Source organism: Aulonocara stuartgranti (genome assembly GCF_965226115.1).
Source record: "Aulonocara stuartgranti genome assembly, chromosome: 4".
NCBI classification, from domain to species: Eukaryota; Metazoa; Chordata; class Actinopteri; order Cichliformes; family Cichlidae; genus Aulonocara; species Aulonocara stuartgranti.
This window is the reverse complement of record NC_138942.1, coordinates 34,950,541-34,962,760: the sequence shown is the minus strand read 5'-3', so window position 1 is coordinate 34,962,760 and position 12,220 is coordinate 34,950,541. Positions and strand designations below refer to the sequence as shown.

The window sequence follows — 12,220 nt, the reverse complement described above, 5'->3', positions numbered from 1 at the left end:
GAAGGCCCACAACACCGCCTTTAGGTCAGGAGATGCACACGCCTACAGCACAGCCAGGGCTAATCTAAAGAAGGGCATCAAAAAAGCCAAACACCATTACAAAAAGAAGGTAGAAGAACACTTCTCCAACTCCAACCCCCGACGCATGTGGCAAGGACTCCAGACCATTACAGACTACAGGACCACCAAACCCTCCCCCGCATCCTCTGATGTCTCCTTCCTCAATGAGCTCAACAACTTTTATGCTCGTTTTGAGCGAGGGAACCCCACAATCACAACCAAAGCAGACCACCAACCTATGACTCTCTCCCCCACCGATGTAGGAGTGGTGCTGAGCAGGATCAGTGTCCACAAGGCTGCAGGTCCTGATGGCATCCCCGGGCGTGTTCTCAGAGCGTGTTCTGGGGAGCTTGCAGGAGTGCTCACAGACATATTCAATCTGTCCTTGGCCCACGCTGTGGTACCGGCCTGCTTCAAATCCACCTCCATCGTCCCGACACCCAAAAACTCCAACCCATCTTGCCTCAATGATTACCGCCCAGTAGCACTCACCCCCATCATCACTAAGTGCTTAGAGCAGCTGGTCCTAGCACACTTCAAATCCTGTCTCCCCCCCACCCTGGACCCCCACCAATTCGCATACCGCCAGAACAGGAGCACAGAGGATGCAGTCTCCATCGCACTGCACTCTGTCCTCTCACACCTGGACAATGTTACGAGTTCAAATATTGGGGATGGAGACAAGAGGAAAAACCACAATAACAACACTGGTCCTGCCGGGTTGAGTCAAACGATGATTTTAATGATCACACGCGTGGGAGATGGACACCGTACGCAGACAGCATCAGATCTCAAAATGGTGGAGCATTGCTCAAACTCTTATAGCCTCTGGTGCCTCCACCTTATCATAAAAAGCCTAAACATTCACATGCTTTCTCTCACACGGCGTCTAAGCTACGACCTTGGCTCCCCGTTTATCTGCTCCTGCTGAGATGGGGCAGAAAACTCCAGCATGTTCTGTTCTCTTCTAATCAGACAAATAAGGCGATGACTTTCTGCGAACAGTATTTCTTATAACTCAGCAGTATAATGCATCATAAAACAATATCATTCATCCACAATAAATCAGCAGTCTAATGTAATGCAAACTAATGCAAGAGTTATCACCTTCTTCTAATTCAGGAGAATAATGCAAACTAAAACTACATAATAATTCACAATCTTTAATTAGGGGTCTAACATGGCATAAAATAATATTATAATCTCACAACAACAACAACACCTACGCCAGAATGCTGTTTATAGACTTCAGTTCAGCGTTCAATACAATCCACCCCTCACAACTCATCAGGAAACTGACAGACCTGGGCATCAGCTCCCTCATCTGCAAATGGTTACTGGACTTCCTGACCAACCGCCCCCAACATGTCCGGCTGGATAACCGCTGCTCATCTACCATCACAATGAACACCGGTGTACCACAAGGCTGTGTGATGAGCCCTTTCCTCTACTCCCTCTTCACCCACGACTGCAGACCTGCTGATGGTTCCAACACCATCATTAAGTTTGCAGATGACATCACGGTGATTGGCCTCATCAGTGCTTTGAGCGCTCAGATGAGTAGAAACGCGCTACATAAGAACCAGTCCATTTACCATTTGGGTAATAAAATTGCAGGTAACATTTCCAAGGCAGGTAGGAAAAAAATGAGCTGCTATCAGTGTATGTTTGTTTTAAGGTGAGGTGCCACGAACCCGCATGTAGGGAGATGTAACCTCGTACCTCAGAAGTGTCGATATGGGTGTATTTCCATCTGTACAGCAGTATTTAGTACATCCTGGTACTTGGCAGGATGTGCAGGAGGCAGAGAAAGAGCATAAGCTTTCAGCACCTGTTAGAAATGTCACTTTCCCACATAAGAAATAAAAGGTGCTCCACAATAGTGCTGCAATTGAATATATTTTGCAATGAATTGAAGCCCATGTCAGTATTCATAGAAGAAATTGTATATGAATGCACAGCTTCCTTACATGTGCATTTGTTTCATTTGCAGATCACGCCAGACAGCTCACAAAGTCCATGATGAGGAAGCCAACCATAGACAAGCTGGCGGCTAACAGAGAGGCTGATGTCAATAACTTTGTCAAGTTCATCACCAAGGACTCTATTCAGAAGTCCCTGGGGATGTATCTGGAGATGCTTAAGAGAAGAAAGGCTTAGAGAGGGGAAACATGTTTGCACACTTTGTAGCACCAGCTACAGATGTGATCTGACATCAGGCAGTGAGCAGTCTACATGTTTGGGGGATAAAACCCAGCATTTACCCCTCAAGGTGTTAATAAAAACACTCGAGGTTAGGGTGTGACTTTTTGTTTTGGTTTGAAGAGCCGTACACTCGGGCAACCTGCCGAGCCTTCTCCATCACTCAGCATTACCTGCAGTATGCTTACGCGAGCAAACTGCTAATTGTTGCAAAAGAGTCTCACATATGAAGGACTAACAGCAAATCTGACCTTTAGTGCATCTAAATGTGGCAAAGCCTTTGTCATCTCTAACAAATGTTTGGTTTTTACTGTGAAATATCCAAATAAATGTCTGGATTCATACATTAAATGGATTAAAGCGTGTGGTTCTCATTCATTATCTCTGTAACTCAGACGTCTCTACATTCAAATGACAGTTGAGAATGTTAAAAATTCAGCGGACAACCAAATCAAAATGAATCTTGCATTCTTATAACAAGGAGCATTTTTCATTCTTTGTATGTTTGTGTTTTGGACAATTGAATCAATATACGACACTTCAAAAGGACCTGAGTGTCAGCGCAACACAATCGGCTAAACTTCAGGTGTGCAGTGTCTCCACACTTTTCACTGTCACGTCCTGTGTGTGACAGACATGAATGACCTCTGCTGTGGTGCTCCCTGTTTTCTTTGAGCACTACATTTACACATTTAAGAGTATTACCCTCAAATGTGTTTGGATTTGTCAATGTGTGAGTCGTCTACTAAGCCTAAAGCTACAAGTCACTAATGTGACTCCTGGAAAAGTAAATGTTCTTTCATGTAAAGAGATGAAATCAGCACGTGTATTCACTTTAATATTACATCCTCGGGGGGGAGGCTAAGTATTTTGCAGCAGCTTGGTATTGAACTGCAAACCTTCCAATTAGTAGAACTGAACTACAGCAACCCCAACTCAACTGTTCAGCCAGGACAAGCAGTGCTTGTCTAGTCAGTTATACCAAAGCATAAGTGATGTGCTTCTACATCACTGCCATCTTGAGGCTGCAGTCAGCTATCGTCTCTCCAAGCACACTTCTCTTGGACGCTATTAGAAACTCTAGTGTCTCTATTTCCCAGGCGTCTTTAGCTTTTTGTATGCAGACAACCTGATTTTCCATTTCAGTGTTTAAAAATCACAGGTTAACATATGTGGTGAACACATTTCAGCTTTACAGGAGTAACTGAAGATGACTGAAAATAATCTTTAATGAATACATTGTTTCTTCTTTTGTGTAGGGGAGACCGGGGATAGTTGTAACGTGGGTCAGTTGTAACACTTCCAGTTTCTCCAATCAGGGCTAAGTTTCAAATGATGTGACTCATCCTGTGCATGCCCAACTCAGTTCTGCTATCACATGTGAAAAATCAGCACATTTTGTCAAACACAGACAATTTAACATGAAAAAAAGTAATTTGTATGCCAAAAAGTACGTTTTTCTACTTTATTTCAATTTCTAATAGCATTATCTGCTTTGCAGTTAAACTCATCAAACTTAAATTGTGTTATTTGTATGTCTATGGGGATATATTCTGTGTAGGTCTTTAGTGCTAGTGTTTTAGCCGTTGGCTGTAATGTTAGCTAGTTCATGGCTATAGGAGTCTGGGTCAGTTGTAACAATAACGCAGATGTTACAACTTACCACACTATTACTTTAACTTATATTAAACAAGTTGGGGCAACGACATCAGCAGAGAGAGGTTCACTGGTCGCATTTGTATATGTGGTTAATGCCATTGGCAACACAATTCCTCCACTGTTTGTGTTCCCACACATACATTATGCAGACCACTGTGTCAGAGATGGACCAGTAGGAAGTACTGGTAGTGGAAATAAATCAGGATGGGTGCAAGAAACAGATTTCCTCATCTTTCTGAAGCACTTTGCAAACCACACCAAGGTAAGCCATGATAAAAAGTAATGGAATTGCGATGCTGGTGCACAGCTACATTTTTTCAGCTTCATTGTTATGTTCAAAGTTGGTGCAAGAGTTGTAGGTTATAATGCCCACTGAGCCAATGAGGCCAAACTCAAGGAAGACCAACCAAAATTAATGAAATATTCAGTTGCAGAAAATTCCATAATTTGTCTTTTTTGGGGGGTTGGAATATGTTCAAAAGCTAGATTTCTGCATTCTGTCACACACACACACACACACACACACACACACACACACACACACACACACACACATACACGCACACACACACACACACACACACACATACACACACACAGCTACATAAATGGCTCTAAGTGCATTCATGTGTTGAATAAACAAAGATTACATGTTAATGTTTTGTTAGTACCCTTATTTCATTTTGTTACATTTCACCCCAGGATATGTTACAACTAACCCAGACTATGGGGTTAATTGTAACATTTCACTCTTCGTGTTTGAGGCCATACCATGCAATGGGTAATTGTGCTGCAGAGAAAATAGCTGCACTATTTAATAGCAGAGACATGTAAATACTTTGCATTACATTTTGAATCCACTACCTTAAAAGAGCTCCAATTTACAGACAGAAATGTCAAAGATGTGACAACTATCCCCGGTCTCCCCTACAGATGTATTACTCTACCGCTCTTTTATGTTTTTTCAACATTTTTGGCTCAGTTTTGCAGGTTAGTGTTTTGCTGTGTGTTTGAGCTGTTTTGGGAAATTAATTAAAAAACGTTAAACTCTGAAGACATTTAAGCAGACAAAGGAAGTGAAATAAAATACAAACGCGTTATTAAAGGTTTCCAAATCAACAAAGGGCCTCAGTAAATGTTCCAGACAAATGTGCTCCACTGCAACAAGAAGCCGAATTCTTTACAACACACAAGTTTTCAGTGAAATTCTTTTAGTGGCTTTATTGTGCATTTGCATTTCATGAAGCTGTGGCTGACAGTAGTCCCCAACTGAATGATCATTGTGCTGGCTGCAGATTGAGCACGATGTGTGGAAAGCTTGTGGAAGTCACGGTTCAAGCAACGTGAGCCTAACCGCTCAGCTTCACCTCCACGGGGAAGTGGTCGCTGACAGCCAACGCCTGAGAGACAGAGAAACCGTTCTTTTAGTGGCTCACAGTTTGTGCTGCAGACGGCTTCAGTTTCCACAGGTTTCTTTCCAGTGCTGAAAAACTCAACGTGCCTGCATGGTAATGCCATCACTACAGTATACACTGCATTATGATTTTGTTTGCATCTCTGTGGTCGTTACTACAGCCACTGCTTTACAAAGTTGCTCGATTTTCTGTAGCTCAAAGCTGATATTAAAAAAGCAAAAGTGCTTTAAAACTGCATGATTTCTGATGGGGCGACTGCTTTGCCCTTTGTGTAGAATGCCTCTCTTCTGATTGGAGCTCAGTAAACATTTTGCTGACGAGTCTATGGTCTCAGTTGCAGTGAATACAGCATTATGTTAACTTTTTATATTGACGTTTCCATTAGTGTCAGCGGGGAATGAGGCAGGTTGTGCTTTTTAGTTCAAATGAATTCTTACAGAGATAAGGATTGAAATTCATCTGTTACCAGATCTTGTTTGAGATTCAGGTCCGTCATGTAGTTATACACCTTCGCACTCTCTTTCACCACTCCTCTCATCATGTCCGCAGTGACCACAATCCTGCAAACACAGAAAGATGATTAGAGTTTAGAGTTTGCGTGCACACATCAGAACGACCTGCCACAATCTGTCTACCTGTCGTAAGGGCAGACAGTTTGCGACACGGTAGTGTCGGCCGCATCAGTGATCAGCCAATGGAAAGTCTTGTCAGTGAAGATGCGGATCTGCTGCCAGTCAGACCCGGACACATAACTACAGCCTGCGTTGAAGTCACCCAGCAGCACGATGTCCTGCAGGGAGAGTAGTGTGAGTCGCATTTACCGAATGTGTGTTTTTCCACCAAATAAATGATTTTTACTTGTAGGCTGTAAATACATCATTGTTCCAGCGAGCGCGGACATCTGCCACCACGTCATAGAGAGCATTTAGCTCCCGAACAGCTGATTCTGGGGAGGTGTGCTGAGGGATCAGAGTAAAGTCTCTCACAGCTACAGAAGAGAAGGGAACGAAGGAGTGTTGACAGTGACGGAGGCGCTTACACCGCATGAGAATGATAAAGGACTAGTGACTAACATGTCCCAGGAACTACCACGCACAAATGTTTGAATGAGGATCCACATCATTATCAGTGTGATGCAGAAACAGCTGTATAACTCGAGCCACAGCACCTACCAGTGTGTTTGGAGGAGAACATTACGACAAACGGCTCCCTGCTAAAGGCGTCTTGTCCAGTTTCCTCCGGGCCGTCGTCATAGGTGTAGCTTTTTGCCACCGATACCAGCGCCTCCCTGTGGAGAAAATCACCACCTTTTCATTTGCTGCCAGTGTGTACTTCATTTCTAAACATGTCCAGTTGCTTCTCGGGACAAATTTATTGTAGTTCTGCTTTTCCCCTTTTTTTAAATCACTTCTTCTGAATTCTGAGTGTGTATAAGATGTATGTTTATGCCAGAACAAAGACGGAGGATTTGCCGTTAAATTACTTCAAACATGCCTCAAACACTACAAACATGCTGGAAATATAAATTTTTAATCAAGTTGTTTTGAATGGTTATTTGAGAAACTTATGGGAGGTTCTTTAACCCTCTGAGGTCTAAGTGATGATGATGATCCAACACCAATCCTGACTTTAACCCCGGGCAACGTGAACAAGTCATTTTTATTTTTGTTAAATTGTTTGGCTTTAAGAAACAAAGAAAACAATCAAACTATTCACATTCTGCCATGAAAAAGACTTTTTCCCTTTCTACAAAATACATATTTAGAGCAAGAACTAAAAATGCTTTTTACACGGCATCACTGCAACGAACCATGTTTTGTTGCAAACAGCCGCCCCTCCCTGAGCCTGACTCTGCCGGAGGTTTCTTCCTGTCAAAAGGGAGTTTTTCCTTCCCACTGTTGCCAAAGTGCTGCTCATAGGGGTCATTTGATTGTTGGGTTTTTCTCTGTATGTGTTATTGTAGGGTCTACCTGACAGTATAAAGTGCCTTGAGGCAACTCTTGTTGTGATTTGGCGCTGTGTAAATAAAATTGAACTGAATAAATATCATTTCACTGTGTGTAGAGTAGAGACTTATTTTTTTCATCGTGGTGCACCTGTAAAGGAAGAGATATCGCTCTTTATAGGTGCTCGCACCGAGAGGCTCGCTGACGATGTATTTGTACTGAGGAGAATCTCTGGGGGGAAACAAACACACACTTTTATGTTTCCATACGTTTGCATTTCATGCTCAGTGTTACTCTGAATGTTCCATGTTCGGTGTGTGGACTCACTTGTTGACGTACTCCATGAGTTTTTGGGTTGCTGAGAGATCACTGTCTCTGACCTCTTGGATCAGAATGACGTCATAGCGTTGGACAATCTGCAAAACACAAATAAAAAATGAAAATGAATCAGCTGATTGTCCATCTTGCAACATCACGTTTGTTTATATTTTACCTTGCACGAAAAAATTCATGTGTTAAGCTTTAGATTGTAAAGGCAACGCTACAGCTGTTGCACATCCAGTTATTTCATTGATCATTCCTTAAGCATAGAGGTGGGAATATTCTGGGAATATTCAGGTTTACTTCTGCAACAGGCCAAATCATCCAAAGCATTTCTCAAAATTCAGTTCAAACTATTTCAAAACGCACACACAAGATAACACTTCTGGATTGGTTTTGAAAGCACTCTGACCCAAATTGCATTACAAATGGGTGGATGTAAACATTTTGTACAAACTGTCATATCTACCAAAGAGGGAAAAGTCCCAGACCTTGGTAATGATGTTCATCAGAGTGGTGTTGGAGGCTTTGGTGTCTCCGAAGGATTTGATGTTAAAGGCTCCCAGCAGCAGCGAGTTAGAGAGATGCAGCAAGGTCAGAAAAAGCCCCAAAGTGCCCACCAAATGCATCCTACACCAAACAGGTCACATGTTAAAAATGACTTAGAAATCACATGAAACACTGACGCTTACAAATGATTTCATATTTATTTTACACGTATGTAAGCTAATGACTTCCCAGGTTATCAGGTTAATAATTTCCAGTTCCTGTGCATTAAAAACCGATTTGCAGGCTGAAGTAAGGCCTTTCCTTTCACTCCATATTTCTCTGTCATAAAGTCCAGTTTAACATGGAGTTTAGTCCAAAACAAAGCGGCTCATGTTCCACCATCTGCTGAGAGCTCATGACATGAGAGTGAGAGACCAAACACCTGCTCCTCTGGATGTATTTTTGGCAGTTTATCTAACATGCTATTTAGCGCGTCACTATTTGCAGCATGTTGCAAGGCTTGGTAAAATATTATCCTTTTAGGACAATATATTACTCTGTTGCCCTGGTTACACCGTCCTGGAGCTGTTGTGGAAGACCAAAGGTTGCCAAATATGGAAACAGAGAGCTGCATTTATACTGTGATGGTTTGCATGTGCTGCTGAAATGTGTTTGTAAACGCACAATTACTGCAGGAAAAATGCACAAAAGTTACTGTAATGCTGCTGTAGCCTGAAACATCCACTCTAAACAAGAAACTGGCTCACAGTATTGCACCGAATACAGCTCAGATGTTTTTGTAGCGAGTGAGAGGTCCATACCTGCTCCTGTATGTCTGCACGGTGGAGACGCCTGAACTCGTGAATCTTCTGAAAGCTCCTGAAAAGCTTCTGAGCAGAATGGCGACCAGTGTCTCTTTTGAGGTTTTTATCTACCTGCAGGCGCATGTGACTGCAGGGTGCTGGGGAGGAGTACAGAGAAAAGGTGTGTTGTGGATGGGGTACAGATTTCAGGCTTTCAGGTTCTCACATCCCAAGATTGCAGTGCAACAAGGATAACGTTGCAACCTCAAATTCTTTTCTGCTCGTCATACAATAAAAACACTTCAGCATTGTTTTAACTTGCTGTTGTCCTGTTTGGCATTTGTGTGAAGTTCTGTCACACTTCACAAATGAACTCAGAATGAGTGTCGCAGTGTTGGGATGACCTTAAACTTTGGCAAAATCCTTACGGAAACTGAAGAAATTCCTTCAAGCAGTTTGAAAGATGCCTTGTTCATGAGAGCAGGGACAGACAAAACATAATATCTACTCTAGGTCTGCTCCAGCAGAGACACGTAACAGTCATTAGCAATAACAACAGTAATATTGCTACAGCCTTGTTAAACTATCATCTGTCCCAGTGTTATATCTTGAAATCAGACCTTCAAAAACCTTCCGATAGGCTGATACAACACAAGTATGCCACCGTCTCCACCTTATTGGTCAGAAAGTTTTTCTTCCCAGTTGTAGCTGAACAAACAGAACCCATTCACTTACAATGCATTCAAGCTTGAAAACACAATAATACACTTTAGTGAAGTTTCATAAAAGTGCTCATACTTACAGCATGTTACAGTTGTCATGTTACTGATGAGGGTTAAGCTCTATGTTTTTAACATTGTAATCAGATCTGCCAGGTCGGTGCTTAGACATATACGGTGTCCACTACACCCAGCCTCCTGACTCTTTCTTTACTGCCAGCTGTCGAGAATCTGATGCCTCAGCAAATACTGAATAAATTTCGGTGCCACCGCTGCTGTCCACATTCATGCTCCCGTCAGGGTAAACCATAGTTTCCCAAACTTTCCATGTATTTTAAACTTGAGAATCCAAGTGAAGCCAAGATGTTTGCTGACTATTAGTCTTGTTTATGAAGTAGACAAACGAATTTTGTGTAGAAAGGATGAGGGCTCAGTGTGCGCGTGAGGAAAGCTTGCACGAGAGGAAATCTCCACTGGGACATGGAAAACTACCACATACTGACCTAAAGAGCAACGAGTACAGAGGGAGAAACAGCAGGAAGTGCAGCTTAACCACAGATTTGTAGCCACTCTTGCAGTTTAAACCAAATACCAACAGAGAGTTGCACTAGGGCCAAAGTAGCAGGATCATTTTCTGTATTTGACTTTTGGTTATATGCACATGTGACCTGATGGGGACTGCAGATGTGCAGTATCTGCACCTTGTATTTTTCTCTAACATCCATAAACATGCACACTCTGGTAAAACTAATTAAAGTTAAATACTTCTTTGTAAGATGTTTAATAAAGAATGATAAAATGGAAAAGTGCCATGTGTGTAGCTAAAAATAAGCCCCAGAGCGAACGCCAAGGCTGCAGTCTGGGAACCGGCGGGGCGGTCACCGCTGGGATGTGCTTATCAGAGTGTGGAAAGTTGTGGACTTTAAAGTGTTGAACTTTGATGGATAACCAGTCGTGTCTCAGATCAAACGTGCAGAATAAAATCTTTGCCATAACTGTTGGCATGAGAGTGATGCTCATTATCCCTTCTGGCAACATTTTGAATAGCACCATCTGGTCAAGCAAGGCCATGTGACACACTGAGCTCGTGATACTGGTTTTGGGCGGCAGTGATACGGACACTACTGGACTGAAACTGGTTTGAGAGTCTGCTAAAACGACAGCATGTAAGGACACAATGACTGTGTTTTAGTAAGTGTTTACCTGTTTTACTAAATGTACTTAAGAACTGCTGAGACCGTTTATAAACCTGTGTTTAAATTTCAAGAAAAGAATGATGCATTTGCATTTCTGTATTAATAGTTGGAACCGAGGAGGAAATATGAATATGAATGCAGCTGCATCGTTTTTTGCATTCATGATGTCGTTTTATTCAAATCAGTTTGTGTTAAATGCCCCAGACAACAAATCTGTTGTCGGTTTAATTTCAGAAAGGATGGCGCCACATCATGTGATCATTACAGCATATGTACAGATCTAAATGCATTTCATGTCCTATTATAGTTTTATTCACTTCAGATTAGCATCAAAGTTGTAGCCGCGTCTTTGCCCATTATGAGCCATAAAGTTGGACACTGTTGGAGACTGTTCTGCTGGTGATAAATGAAACGAGACGATCGTTTAAAAGGATTTTATTTTGAAATCTAACACCCATGTAGAGCTAACATTGATCGTAATAACATCGTAATAACATCGTAATAACATCGTAATAACATCGTAATAACATCGTAATAACATCTTTACAGTTTGTGTAAACCCAACAGAAACCATGTTGTCCCAAAACGCTGCGTTTGTGTCCCATATGTAACACCGTGTATTATCCAACTTATTTCACATGGTTTAACTTGAACTTTAAAAACTACAATCAAGTTTTGCTGTATTACCAGTAACAAATCTTTTATATACACATTAGCTTGTTTAAAAAAAACTGACTGAATTACCTCTAAACTGGTTCTAGGCTTTGTCACACTGGTCGCACTGGTTATTGTCCATGGTCAGTAAGTGTAGGGTTGACTTAAGCTCGAGTTTGTGTAAACTGAACTGCTGCACCGATCACGTATCAGCGTCTGTTGGTGTGTTTCTGGGGTCGCTGGCTGGAGATTTTCCCAGAAAGGTCACATGCGGCGCCAGCTTGTGTGTCGCCAAGCTCGACTTCAAAGCAAAAGCCCTCCCACACTGGTCACACTTGTGTGCTTTAACTCCACTGTGGACCAGTTTGTGTCTCTTTAAGTTGCTCTGATGATTAAAAGCCTTTCCGCACTCCTCACATGTGTGGGGTTTTTCTCCGCTGTGGACCATCTCATGGATTTTTAAGTAGCTCATCTGAGCAAAAGCCTTCCCACACTGGCTACATGCGTATGGTTTGACTCCTCTGTGCAGGCGCTGATGAGTTCTCAAGTTGCCCATCAAACTAAATGTCTTTCCGCACTCCTCACATGTGTGGGGTTTTTCTCCGCTGTGGACCATCTCATGGATTTTTAAGTATCTCATCTGAGTAAAAGCCTTCTCACACTGGCTACATGCGTATGGTTTGACTCCTCTGTGTAGGCGCTGATGAGTTCTCAAGTTGCCCATAGAACGAAATGTCTTTCCACACTGGTGGCATA

The 12,220-nt window shown here is 42.3% G+C and overlaps 1 protein-coding gene across 4 annotated transcripts; it reads right to left on the bottom strand.

Annotated features, from left to right (window-relative positions):
* Positions 1–5,121: 5,121 nt before the first annotated feature.
* On the bottom strand, positions 5,122–9,782 carry LOC309704711 (deoxyribonuclease-1-like). Of its 4 annotated transcripts, none has more exons than XM_082530115.1 (10): positions 9,698–9,782; positions 8,914–9,053; positions 8,095–8,233; positions 7,610–7,698; positions 7,433–7,534; positions 6,509–6,624; positions 6,212–6,324; positions 5,972–6,126; positions 5,803–5,896; positions 5,122–5,321 (listed from the first exon to the last, which is right to left on the bottom strand). In XM_082530115.1, exons 3-10 carry the CDS (start codon positions 8,230–8,232, stop codon positions 5,271–5,273), a joined length of 858 nt encoding a protein of 285 aa, XP_082386241.1. In that variant the 5' UTR covers position 8,233; positions 8,914–9,053; positions 9,698–9,782; the 3' UTR covers positions 5,122–5,270. The 4 variants fall into 4 exon arrangements, with proteins under 4 accessions (XP_082386241.1, XP_082386242.1, XP_082386240.1 ...); XM_082530116.1 differs by lacking the exon at positions 9,698–9,782 and adding an exon at positions 9,324–9,459; XM_082530114.1 differs by lacking the exon at positions 9,698–9,782 and having other exon boundaries at positions 8,914–9,270.
* Between the last annotated feature and the right edge of the window lie 2,438 nt (positions 9,783–12,220).